Source organism: Procambarus clarkii, chromosome 25, assembly GCF_040958095.1.
Source record: "Procambarus clarkii isolate CNS0578487 chromosome 25, FALCON_Pclarkii_2.0, whole genome shotgun sequence".
NCBI lineage: Eukaryota > Metazoa > Arthropoda > Malacostraca > Decapoda > Cambaridae > Procambarus > Procambarus clarkii.
In genome coordinates, this window is record NC_091174.1 from 26,330,031 (window position 1) to 26,344,463 (window position 14,433).

Here is a 14,433-nt window from a genome sequence, read left to right on the forward strand (position 1 = left end):
GGAACGCAAAGCAGTCAAAATAAACAACAATAAAACCAAACCCTGCAGCCTCTCCGAGACACAACCCAGGATTTTTCACAATTCCCCCATGCACTCGACCTATGTCAATAGGCCGTTCTACCTCTTCGCCCTTACTTACTTCGTTCTACTTACTTTGCCCGGACCAAAGAGCCAGAGCTCATCCCCCGCAAGCACAATTAGGTGAGTACACAGAAATCACAATAGCGTGATGTATCAAATGAACAAATCCACAAGGGCCATGACGAGGATTCGAACCTGCGTCCAAGAGCATCCCAGACGCTGCCTTAATCGACTGAGCTACGACATGGATAAGAATTGCAATCTGTAAATTATAAAATCCTGGTTTGTGTCTCGGAGAGGCTGCAGGATCCAAGTAAATTTAGTAGAATTTCTGGTTGCAATTCTTATCCATGTCGTAGCTCAGTCGATAAGGCAGCGTCAGGGATGCTCTTGGACGCAGGTTCGAATCCTCGTCATGGCCCTTGTGGATTTGTTCATTTGATACATGTCCTCGTGACATACATGTCATTTGATGTCCTCATACTCCACTGGATTTCTGTGTGTAATGCAACATGGGATATAAATTATTAAGTGAGTAAAGTTAGGGTCCCCCACTCATCAATCTGATAAGGTTCTTCACATTACCTGCATACACTCTGGTGTTGCACAGGACCTCTCCCCCCCCCTCCCAACGCTCACTTCAAATGCTCAAAGAAATCACAGTAACGTGATGTATCAACGAGAAAATTAGTTGGAACCATGAGGAACATTCGAACCTGCACACTGGGTTTCCCCAAGCACACGCCTTAAACCAATGGAGCACGATACGCTATAAGTAATGTAATCTTGGGTACAACTGAATCCAATGGGAGTCCTTGAAGCATTGAGCTGATACCAGGTCAAGATTTAGTAGAGTGGCTGCACACGCTGGGGTGTGGTAGAAGAGTTCTTCCCAGCAACGCTCACTTCACATGTATAAAAAACTTCTTTAACGTGACATATCAGTGGAACATACAAAAAATGGATGAATTTATTTCAGCTCATACATTTAAAAATATTTATAATTATCTGTGGAAAAGATTATAAAATACTTGACAAAGTAAATCGTGAAAGATTGTCAGGAACAGAGAATTAGGGAGAAATAGATTATTTTTTAAGTATTTTACTCTCTCATTTAACCTCTCATTAACCGGTTCGCTGCTCATTAACTGGCTTGTGTCACATTAAGAGATTTTCATCTAATTAACTGTCTCTCCCCATCACTATTACATTCTAACATTTTAAACAAATCGTTTCTCACTAACTGATCCGTTTTTCGTTAACTATTTCTCCTCTCAATAAATTATTCGTACTTATTAACTGGTTCTCTATAACAGAGAGAGAGAGAGAGATAGAGAGAGAGAGATAGAGAGAGAGAGAGAGAGAGAGAGAGAGAGAGAGAGAGAGAGAGAGAGAGAGAGAGAGAGAGAGAGAGAGAGATAGAGAGAGAGAGAGAGAGATAGAGAGAGAGAGAGAGAGAGAGAGAGAGAGAGAGAGAGAGAGAGAGAGAGAGAGAGAGAGAGAGAGAGAGAGAGAGAGAGAGAGATAGAGAGAGAGAGAGAGAGAGAGAGAGAGAGAGAGAGAGAGAGAGAGAGAGAGAGAGAGAGAGAGAGAGAGAGAGAGAGAGAGAGAGAGAGAGATAGAGAGAGAGAGAGAGAGAGAGAGAGAGAGAGAGAGAGAGAGAGAGAGAGAGAGAGAGAGAGAGAGAGAGAGAGAGAGAGAGAGAGAACAGTCAGAGACAGACAGACAGACAGACAGACAGACAGACAGACAGACAGACAGACAGACAGACAGACAGACAGACAGACAGACAGACAGACAGACAGGTGGCGGTGATGGAAGCAAGCGAAGAAGGACATGCAGATAAAACTGCCGAACATTTCAGTAGTTCCCCGTGGAACTCTAAACAGAACAGTTTTACGTAATGATACCAAAAATTTCAAGACCAATTAGAGTTAATCTTGGCAATTAGCGTCTCCGCTGCCCATCCTTCAGGGGAGTCGAAGGCTCGCTCATTAACACACATTCCCCAAAGGTTCACCAGGAATAAAACTTGTATTCCACTTGTGTTGATCATTGACTGCGCCGCCCTCCTTCCCTGCTCCTCCACACCCCGGTACACTTGCCCCTCTACACTCTACTACACTTGCCTCTATGGTGTCCTCATACTCCACTGTCCTCGCCTCTATGGTGTCCTCATACTCTACTGTCCTCGCCTCCATGGTGTCCTCATACTCCACTGTCCTCGTCTCTATGGTGTCCTCATACTCTACTGTCCTCGCCTCTATGGTGTCCTCATACTCTACACTCCTCGCCTCTATGGTGTCCTCATACTCCACTGTCCTCGTCTCTATGGTGTCCTCATACTCTACTCTCCTCGCCTCTATGGTGTCCTCATACTCCACTGTCCTCGCCTCTATGGTGTCCTCATACTCTACTGTCCTCGTCTCTATGGTGTCCTCATACTCTACTCTCCTCGTCTCTATGATGTCCTCATACTCCACTGTCCTCGCCTCTATGGTGTCCTCATACTCTACTGTCCTCGCCTCCATGGTGTCCTCATACTCCACTGTCCTCGTCTCTATGGTGTCCTCATACTCCATTGTCCTCGCCTCTATGGTGTCCTCATACTCTACTGTCCTCGCCTCCATGGTGTCCTCATACTCCACTGTCCTCGTCTCTATGGTGTCCTCATACTCCACTGTCCTCGCCTCTATGGTGTCCTCATACTCCACTGTCCTCGCCTTTATGGTGTCCTCATACTCCACTGTCCTCGCCTCAATGGTGTCCTCATACTCCACTGTCCTCGCCTCTATGGTGTCCTCATACTCCACTGTCCTCGCCTCTATGGTGTCCTCATACTCCACTGTCCTCGCCTCTATGGTGTCCTCATACTCCACTGTCCTCGCCTCTATGATGTCCTCATACTCCACTGTCCTCGCCTCTATGGTGTCCTCATACTCTACTGTCCTCGCCTCTATGGTGTCATACTCTACTGTCCTCGCCTCTATGGTGTCCTCATACTCTACTGTCCTCGTCTCCATGATGTCCTCATATTACACTGTCCTCGCCTCTATGATGTCCTAATACTACACTGTCCTCGCGGATGTTGTCCTCGTGACACCACTGTTCTGGCGACTATAGTGTCTGCCTGACAACACTGTGCTTGTAGCTATGGGGTCACCATTACACCATTACATACGTAGCGTAAGGCTACGCTACGATGATGCTTAAGATGATGCTGTGTTGAGGGAAAATTGTAAGCGATGCAACAAGTCCTTAAGCATATACTGCTGTAGCCTCTTTCAGAAAAATCTCAAGACACTCATAATTTGTGAGTTTATCTTACAACCGAAGTGTGTCACATCTGTGTTGCTCACTTTTAATATCGTTTCTTTACACCAAATTTTCCATCGCTATTTATACTGACACCAACAGAACCTAAACTTCGACACACCATCTCGCATCCCACCCTAACCTTAGAAGAAATCGCGAGACTGCACATCCCTGCCTGTCGCTGATTGCATGCAGATCTTTCCAAATGAATATATCCTGCAAACCCCTACAGACGCAGATCTCAGCATATCTCTCATCATTTTTCTCCTCCCCCTTCCCCCACTCTCTGCAGCGCCCTCCACGACCGCCGCAGAGATTCTCTCGGATGAAGATAAAAGATTTTGATCAGAGAGGTTCACTCGTCCCATCGTTTTCCTTGCTCCTGGCCGCTCTCCAGTGCCGGTGTGGCCTCTCCCAGGTCTTGGTTGGGCGTCCGCTGGGAGTGCGGGCAGGACGGTAGGGTGGTGAAGGAGGCGCCACACCAGCCAGAGAGTAATGCATGTGAGGCATCACACACTTCCAGCCAGCATCGCCTCCTCAACGTCTCCTTCCTGCCTCCTCCACCTCAGTCTTGGACGACCAATTCTGACGAAATTGCTTCATATTTTGATCCGAATATTTTGTATATTTTTTTTTTCCTGAATTCTGGGCTGGCAAGATGCCTTTGGCATCTTGTTGGTTGTATAAAGACTTTTTTGTTCTAGCATTTGTTCTTTCCGGTTTAGTAAATGTTGTCTTTCATTAAAGTTATTGTCCCCCTCCGTCATTTGAATTGTTCAATTTTGAGATAGATACCAAGGTATTTTTAATGTGTTGTATCTATGCAATCCGTTCTAAGACCTCGCCTCCATGGTGTCCTCATACTACACTGTCCTCGCCTCTATGGTGTCCTCATACTACACTGTCCTCGCCTCTATGGTGTCCTCATACTACACTGTCCTCGCCTCTATGGTGTCCTCATACTACACTGTCCTCGTCTCTATGGTGTCCTCATACTACACTGTCCTCGCCTCCATGGTGTCCTCATACTACACTGTCCTCGCCTCTATGGTGTCCTCATACTACACTGTCCTCGCCTCTATGGTGTCCTCATACTACACTGTCTTCGCCTCTATGGTGTCCTCATACTACACTGTCCTCGCCTCCATGGTGTCCTCATACTACACTGTCCTCGCCTCTATGGTGTCCTCATACTACACTGTCCTCGCCTCTATGGTGTCCTCATACTACACTGTCCTCGCCTCTATGGTGTCCTCATACTACACTGTCCTCGTCTCTATGGTCCTCGATCCCACAGACGCTTCCAATTTTACATGCTGTTTATAGAAAATTGGATTTTTCTCAAATAGAAATTAATATTGTTATATATTAGCATAGTGTGCATATTTAGGCGTGAGTGAGGTTAGTTGTTTAGGTTCTGTTGGCGATTATTTGTGTTTGTAGTACGTTGGTGAAGCATTTATAGCGTTGTGATTCGCACACGATCAACCCGTTCTCGACTTAAATCCATTCCATCCAGCGGTCGACCCCACATACGCATTCATAAATTTGTACATGCTGTTCATTCAAAACAGGAATTTTCTCAAATATAAATTAATATTATAATATACTAGAATATTGTGCATATATTGGCATAGGTTACGTTAGGTTGGGTGTTTAGGTTCTGTTGGCGATTATTTGTATTTGTAGTACGTGGGTGAAGCATTTATAGCGTTGTGGTTCGAAAAAAATTCGTCAGTGAAGTACTTGTTACGGAAGTGTTTGAATGTCATCAGTTGTGAGTTGTGTGTAAACCGCTTTTCATTCATAAAAAGGGGGTTTGGCGGGTGCATGGAATGGACTTTGGCCTTTGTTTATGAGGACTGGCTGGTTTATGAGAAGGGGCTGCTCGGTGGATCGCACGCACTCACTTTGGCCGTAATAAATCTGGAGGACCATTCCACAACCCCACTGGAACATAATTTGACGCTCCAGAACTAGAAGTTCACTCTCAACTAATTTATTCTGAAATTTTGTTCGCCAGGGCGTTGATCCATCATTTCCAACCACCAGTCTCCTCATTGAAACAATGGTCAGGTCAACCACTTCTATAAGTTCTTGGTATTTTGTATGGCAGTAACAATACCTGAATATTGCTCTTTGGAATTTGCTGTCTTAAACAGCAAATCGTTTGTCAATTAAGTCAATACGAGTCAATACAACTGTCGTTTGCACCGTATATCGAATAAATAAATAAAATCGAATCAAAATATTTGTTCATAAATGGTTGTACTTCTAAAATTGGGGAAGTTTAGGCTCAAAATACTGTACATTAATTACATAATAAAGTCAAAATAATAGCACTGCACTAGGTCATTGTCATTATCGGAATCAGTGCTAAAATCTTAATTCGGAACAACTTATAAAAATCTTCACAATACTGGCAAGACTAAACAGCCATACAGTTATATAAAAAATAAAACTTAAAATTTTATACTTCAAGTGACTGATATATAACTTACAATTTGAAAAGTGGAAAACAAATGAAGGAAAAGCAATTGCTGTCATTGTTGATCTTATAGTGTAAGCTACTGTGCTTCTATTTTCTTATCAGTATTAAGAAAAGCAATCATGTTACTAAAATTTAGAGTAAGGAAACCAGTAACTATTGAGGGATTCGTATTGTACAACATTTTGATCCACTTCGGAACACATTCAGCTGTGAGTGTTTGGGAATTCACATTGCCTTGAAGTGTGCAAAGGGTACAGCGATCTTGATAGAGATAAGAGGTGGATTCGTCGCTTATTGTGCGCTCATGTGCAAGGTCCGCAAGCAACTGCGTGAAGCCAGGACTAGAGTGTGCACCATAATCGGATTGAGCATAATGTGAGCAGCTCAACGATATCACGATGGCTGTCATACAAAGTCATCAGGAGATGGTAACGGAGATAGAAGTTAGTAATCTGGATGTGTGAGTTATACTCAGAGCTTGAGCAAGATTAAAAGTATATGGGGCAGTTGGAGGTACTGTGAGCTTTTTATCTGTTTGTTTATCTCCTCTGGGGACTGCCTGAGGCTATGGAGGTGAAGTCAGGCTTCCAAGTGGGGAAGTTGTTTAGGCGATTCAAACCGTTTCAGGAAACTTCCATCTCCTCTAGGTGCCGTAAGACCTGCTCTGTGATTGGTTAATTATGAGAGCTGACATCATATATGTTTATGCATCTTTGGGTATGCTACACAGAGGCAAGAGCTCAACACCCATGAGGGGGGGCTAAAGACAGGCCCAAGACACTTCAAGACGTTAGACGACCATAGTTTACATTCACTTCAATTATCTATCACATTACGGGATACTCATGCCCGTCCCACCTCTTGTGGTATCTTAATCTTCATCAATCGATCAATCCACCCATGTAGCTGGTGGAATATATGCCATTCTGGGTATTGAGTTCATGGTAATGAGACATTCCTTGATTTGACAAAATGAAATGTGTTTGGAATCAAAGTGAAGTTCTCTTCTGCTAATTGCATGTTTCCTACTTGTGTCCTGTAGAATCCCCAAGTCACGTTCTCATAGTAGTCGATATACATTTGAGAATCTTCGTTAGAAAGCAGGTCATCCTAGTTACGAGTCGCATAAGTGTTTAAGCGAATATATATAGTCTCACAGCTTATATATTGTTGGGGTTCACCTCCAATGAGAGGGGAAAGGGGTGAGTAACAGTACACTCAAGGTCACTCACCGTAGCCCTGCGGGTCTTCACTCTATCCTCGCGGCGCCACTGTATGCCAGGAGAGTATCCCAGTCAATCCCAAACGCCCTCTGATCAAGAAGGAGTGGGAACACAACTTGTTCACTTAACTGTTGTATGCCCGCCCCAACATAGGGCTCTACTACTAACCACAAGGTCGCCAACTGGTGTTTTCGGTGTCCAGTAACACGTCAGTGGTTTTGTTGAATTGTGGTAACAGTGGCAAGAACACACTCAATATGTCTGATATCAGGCAGGTATTTACTTCTATCACTATCTGCTTTCAGGTATTATATAGCCACAAGAAATATGGAGGGGATAATTTAAACACCAATGTACTTTGTATTTTACTTAAAACTCATTCAAAGACATCACAAGATTATATCAATAAGCAAACAGCTGTTTCAGGCGGGAGTCGCTCGTTCCCACACATATAATATGAACTCACCAAGCCAGCAACGCTCCCCCTCTCGTCAATGTCAAAATCAGCTGGGCGACTACCCCCCCCCCCCCCCCGCGCGAATGTCACTTTAACTGTTTGCTTGTTTTCCTGGCGTCACACGCTCTGTTTCTTTAAGTTCTCAAAGATCACTAGAAGATCGAACACACAATATTTGCGACAACAGCACGTAAACACTTAGCTACACTGATCTTGTGCTCAATCAAACATTTCTATATTAAAGGTGACAATAATTCGCTGTCATGGTATTACACACTGCCCTTCATTTAATGATAACGTATGCAAGTATATATCACTGGAGTTCTCAGTAATTCCTTCCGTGGGCGATAACACAATTAATCACTGCACACATGAATGATTATTCAATACACAAGCATAGACATATATATATATATGTGGATGAGTCATAGACATCAATAATGGTAATAACATAGTTACTGGGCACATAGCCTAACTCCCAAATACTGGCATATTCATATATATATATATATTCTCTCACTAAATGATCGTATTAAAGTCTCATTAAAGACATTATCAACACAGTAAATTCATCAATTACTCCGGGTGCCTGCATACACCAATAATAATCATAAATATCGTGAGTACTCTTTATAGTCCCACTGCACACTTGTACCTTACTGTGACATAGGTGAGCCTTGCTCACGACATACAAAATACTCAGGCTAAATAATATAGCTGACTAAAGGGGAATTGGGAGGGAAACTAGAATCACCTACTTCCACCTATCCTCCGGTGAGAGTTGAGTTGTAGCTCCTGGTCCTGGCTCCTGCCTCGTGTAGGGAACGCCCCCACACACACACTGTCGTGTCCTCCAGGAACTCAATCAACGTCCCACCGAAAGCGCGTCGTCTCCGTGCCTTTTCACTGCAGGTCCGTGCTCCTCCTCGACTTCTTGTGGGGTTGGAGTCGGTCTCCCGGCCGTCGACTTCTCCTCCCAGCTACGGCTGCCCGCCTACGTCTCGGCTGCAGTCGTTCGGATTCCCGAATAGTTTTCTTCTTCCGCTGCTTCCCGGTGGCTCGATCCAGCCACTACGCCGTCACAAACGGGTGAACTGCCTCAGACGTCGCATACGTCACTGCACAGACTTCACTTCTTCTTGCACAGTACCTGTCCTGGAGCACTTGTTGTTCAATATCCCGTCGATTCCCTCTCTGGTCCAATACATGAACGAAGGAAGACCTCACAGAGTACTGGCAGACTTCGGGTGACACGTAAAATCCACGGGAGCGGGAAACAACTGTCAAACTGACAGGACCAATCTTTGCACGTCCAACCACCTTGATGTGTCGTGTCAGACTGCTTCCTTCACGGAGGATTGGCTCAGCAACTACGTCATCACTGTGGAGCTATCAGCCATCGCATACGTCGCTGCCTAGACTCCACTCTTGCACAACACCTGTTCCTGGAGCACTTGTTGCTCAATATTCTGTCAATTCCTTCTCTGGTCCAACACATGAACGAAGGAAGACCCCACAGGTGATGGCAGACCACGGGTGATGCGTAAGTCCTCCGGAGACGGGTTAAACTGTCCAACTGACAGGACCCCCCCAGCGCACGTCCGACCTCCTTGACGTGCTGTCTTAGACTGATGGCGCCAGCGCGGCGCGATGACCGGACCCCCCTTCCTTCGTGACGTCATATTCGCCACGAGAGGTTTTCATTGGCTTCCTGTGCCACGTCGCTGTCCAATCTGGTGTCACTGACGTCACACAGTTTTGGCGGGAAAACAGAAGAGCCAGCGCCATATTGGCTTCCTAAAGGGCCTAAACCACAGGCCAAAATACTCTTCTTTTATCAATTTCTCGGCACTTCGAGAACACTACATTCTCCTACACATATCAAACTGATGCCTGCGACGTAGAGAATGCTCGGGTAAAGTGGACATGACTCTTACTGCAGGCGTGCGAGAAATATAAGGGGGGGAACACCGTCACAATATATATATATATATATATATATATATATATATATATATATATATATATATATATATATATATATATATATATATGTCGTACCTAGTAGCCAGAACGCACCTCTCAGCCTACTATGCAAGGCCCGATTTGCCTAATAAGCCAAGTTTTCCTGAATTAATATATTTTCTCTAATTTTTTTCTTATGAAATGATAAAGCTACCCATTTCATTATGCATGAGGTCAATTTTTTTATATTGGAGTTAAAATTAACGTCGATATATGACCGAACCTAACCAACCCTACCTAACCTAACCTAACCTATCTTTATAGGTTAGGTTAGGTTAGATAGCCGAAAAAGTTAGGTTAGGTTAAGTAGGTTAGGTAGTCGAAAAACAATTAATTCATGAAAACTTGGCTTATTAGGCAAATCGGGCCTTGCATAGTAGTCTTAGAAGTGCGTTCTGGCTACTAGGTACGACATATATATATATATAGTATATTTTGGTAGCAGTGTTTCTTGTAAACATATAATATTAAATATGACCGAAAAAGTAAGATTAATAATTCTAACACGAATTTTCTCATATTTTCTTATGTTTCTTTTCACTGTCGATGGTAATTGAAAAATCAATTCTCCCAAAATTCATTTTTATTTCTAGTCTGACGCGACGCTTGAACGCGTTTCGTAGTAACTTATTACATTTTCAAAGACTGTAGTTTACACACACACAACTATAACCTGCAAACACTAAACAGAGTTCTTCTATGCTATAATTTTAAACAGCTTTCATCTTATATACCTACATTTGGGTGAGGTGGTATGTTACAACAGTTATGGATGAGGCGAACAAAACTTTCAACACAAGACAGAACACGAAACAATGGGTATATATTGGGTAAATTAAAGGGAAGAATGGAAGTAACTGCAAAGGACCTGTTCGCCCATATTTCTTGATGCTTCTATATTGGTGCGGAGTCTTGAAGTGGGTAGAATATAGTTGTGCATTAATTGGCTGTTGATTGCTGGTGTTGACTTCTTGATATGTTGTGCCTTATAGGTATCAAGCCGCCTGCTATCGCTGTATCTATCGGTGATTTCTGTGTTTTTTGTTAAGACTTCTCTGGTGATGGTTTGGTTGTGGGAAGAGATTATATGTTCCTTAATGGAGCCCTGTTGCTTATGCATCGTTAATCGCCTAGAAAGAGATGTTGTTGTCTTGCCTATATACTGAGTTTTTTGAGGCTTACAGTCCCCAAGTGGGCATTTGAAGGCACAGACGATATTGGTCTCTTTTCAAGCGTTCTGTTTTGTGTCTAAAGAGTTTCTCATGAGTAGATTAGCGGTTTTTTTGGTTTTATAGTAAATCGTCAATTGTATCTTCTGATTTTTGTCTGTAGGGATAACGTTCCTATCAACAATATCTCTCATGACCCTTTCCTCCGTTTTATGAGCTGTGGAAAAGAAGTTCCTTTAAAATAGTCTAATAGGGGGTATAGGTGTTGTGTTAGTTGTCTCTTCAGAGGTTGCATGGCATTTCACCTTCCTTCTTATGATGTCTTCAACGAAACCATTGGAGAAGCCGTTGTTGACTCGTCGATGGTATTCCCTCCAAGAGGAGCACCTAGAAATGTGCTGTCCTCAGGGTTGGTTATGTGAATATCAAGCAAAACAACCTTTATTTGCTCTATTATGTTCTGGTTGGTGGAGGTTATTTCGCACTTGGAAGAGTTCAGAGTGAGGCCTAGATTTGCTCTTGCTCCTGAATTATTCTTATGTCATCCAAGAGTGAGTTTGGTGAGCCAGCTAGAGTACCATCGTCAAAAAAACAAATGTTGAGCTCACTGGACAGGTTATCGGTGACTTCCTTCCCTGCAAACACAAACCAAAACTGTCTCTATTTTCCGCTTGTTACAACTTGTAAAAAAGTTGTTACATCTTGGCTTAACGTGTTTATGACGTATTAGAACGTTGTTACAACTTGCTATATTGGTTGTTATAACTGGTTAGGAGGTGTTAAAACTTGTTCGAACGTTGTACCAACGTCGTAGTTTCGGTGTGTGTTTGGCGGGTTGATGACTAGGCAGAAAAGAAAAGTAGGAAGGGGGTCACCCTGTTGGACACCTTGTGATTTAATTTCATGTTCCCCAAAAAGCAGAGTTACATTCTTGCTGTAGCATGAGTTTACAAACGGGTAGAGGGAAGGAAAGAGGCGATGAACCGCACTGAGTACTGCATCCCTTCTAACCAGATTGAAAGCATTTTTGAAGTCCACTTTTATCAGGGCTTCTTCACCCGTAATGTTGGCAATGTAGGCTCTAGCTGCATGAGCCGCTGCCTCACACCCTTGGGGAATGCCAAACCCAAGCTGTTTTGGCTTTAGCATGTCGGCTGCTGCTTGACTAACTGTTCTGGCTGCAGCCTTAGCGACGAGGCGCCGGAGTGAACTGCCCACAGCTATCGGTCTGATTCCTCCATCTTTTTTCCTGAGGGCAAAGAGTGAAGCACCAAAATAGATAGGCCGTATGGTCTGTGGTATGTTGCCAGCTAGACATGTGTTGGAGAATCTAGTTAGTTCCACCAGGAGGCCCTGTGCAATGTCTCTCAGTACAGGATTGAGCATTTGTTTGATGTGGTTGGGTCTTAGTACTGTGAACCCGCCTGCTGATCCTGGTGGGAAAGATAAAGCTGCTTTATGCACCATGGATTCGAGCACACACAGGGGTTCTGCTCTGGTGACACGGACTAGAGGAACACTGTCATCACGTGGAGCTCTGTGTGGGGTTTTTTCTCTTTGGGCTTGTGCTGTATCGGTGTCTCTCGTGACAACTGTGTCCTCGCTGGTGATGACTCTGATCGTCCTTATTGTGTTGCCTTCTTCTATTTTCATGCTGACTGTTGCTCTGATTTTGGATGCCTCGGTTCTGCTGTTGATACCTTTTCCACGGTGGGTAATTTTTGGCACTGGTGGGAAGGGGTGCCTGGTTGTCCTCTCTAGGAAAACTATTTATAGATATATAGATTTTATTATTATTATATATATATATATATATATATATATATATATATATATATATATATATATATATATATATATATATATATATATATACATATATATATATATATATATATATATATATATATATATATATATATATATATATATTATTAAATATGACCGAAAAAGTAAGATTAATAATTCTAACACGAATTTTCTCGATCTTTCGTACGTTTCTTTTCACTGTTGGTAGTAATTCAAAAATTAATTCTCCAAAATTAATTTTTTATTTCTAGTCTGATGCGACACTTGAGCGCGTTTCGTAAAACTTATTACATTTTCAAAGACTTTAGCTTACACATACACAACTGAATAGAACTTACACATCTTCGATTTGTTTATATCTACATTTGAGTGAGGTGGATGGGGTGAGGTGGTATTAATAGGGTATTAAATTCCTAAACACAAGACAGAACACGAAACAATGGGTATTGAATGGAAGTGATTTGTAGAAAGCCTATTGGTCCATATTTCTTGATGCTTCTATATTGGAGCGGAGTCTTGAGGTGGGTAGAATATAGTTGTGCATTAATTGGCTGTTGATTGCTGGTGTTGACTTCTTGATGTGTAGTGCCTCGCAGACGTCAAGCCGCCTGCTATCGCTGTATCTATCGATGATTTCTGTGCTGTTTACTAGGATTTCTCTGGCGATGGTTTGGTTGTGGGAAGAGATTATATGTGCACCTCCGTGAAGGTGCACATGGCACCAGTGCCTCCGTGAAGGTGCACATGGCCCCAGTGCCTCTCCATCTCGGAGGCTGTAGATGTGTCATGCTCTGCTCTGAGTACAGGGACTTTAGCATTAGTTTCAATAATGAATTCAGATAATGACTTTCAAAATGTGGGAAGGGCATTAGTGGGTAAGGTGAGAGGAGACGAAAGGTGTGTTGGCAGAGACGAAGGAGACCAGGAAAGGGTGTTTACATGCTGGGAGGCTGCGGTGTGGGAGGACATGCGGCAGGGTTTTTCGGCGGAATGTAGGGTGGTTGAGATAGGTAGAATGATGTGTGTGGTGGTTATCTTGTGGTTATCTTGAGATGATTTCGGGGCTTAGTGTCCCCGCGACCCGGTCCTCGACCACGCCTCCAACCCCAGGAAGCAGCCCATGACAGCTGACTAACTCCCAGGTACCTATTTACTGCTAGGTAACAGGCGCATCAGGGAGAAAGAAACCCTGCCCATTGTTTATCGCCTGCGCCCGGGATTTAACCCGGGACCTCAGGATCACGCGTCTAGTGTTCTGTCCGCTCAGCCACCGGCTCCCTTCGCTCAGCTACCGGCTGACAGAGAAATGATGTAAATTGTATGAAGATGTTTACAGTTATGATGACTGTTTATTGCAAACTTTTACTGTGATGGGGGAGATGAGGAGCTACAGTGAGAGGGTGTGTGTAGGGTAAGATAGAGTGTGGGGGTAGGTGGAAGGTAAACCTGAGGTAGGATCGATCCAGGCACCACCGGAGATCCCATCATGTCTATAGGTTAACGAAAATATGTTTGTCTGTGTGTTTGTCGATGGTTGGAAGTCTGATCCATACGGCTGGCCTCATGCAGTTTTGCTTGGTGATTGGGGAATCTATGGAGAGTGTTAGAGTGTTCAAGGGTCATCCCTCTAATGGCACGCGGCCTCTACACCCCCTTCACGTGGTCGGTGAATGAGAATTCCAACACGAAGAGCCTGTAGAGTTTAACAATTATATAAATATTATTGTGTTCAGATATTAACATTCAAACGAATGTTCAAATGACAGATTTTCTTTCATAGGCACATGTTACGGACCCGAACCCAGTGTCGTAGCACGGAGCGGTGACGACAACGCCAGCTGTGGGTCAGTTCCCGAAACCCCC

The 14,433-nt window shown here is 43.6% G+C and overlaps 1 protein-coding gene across 1 annotated transcript; it reads right to left on the minus strand.

The window, feature by feature from the left end:
* Positions 1–2,075: 2,075 nt before the first annotated feature.
* On the minus strand, positions 2,076–3,104 carry LOC138368480 (uncharacterized). Its single transcript, XM_069330998.1, has one exon. The coding sequence runs from the start codon at positions 3,102–3,104 to the stop codon at positions 2,076–2,078; it is 1,029 nt and encodes a 342-aa protein (XP_069187099.1).
* Between the last annotated feature and the right edge of the window lie 11,329 nt (positions 3,105–14,433).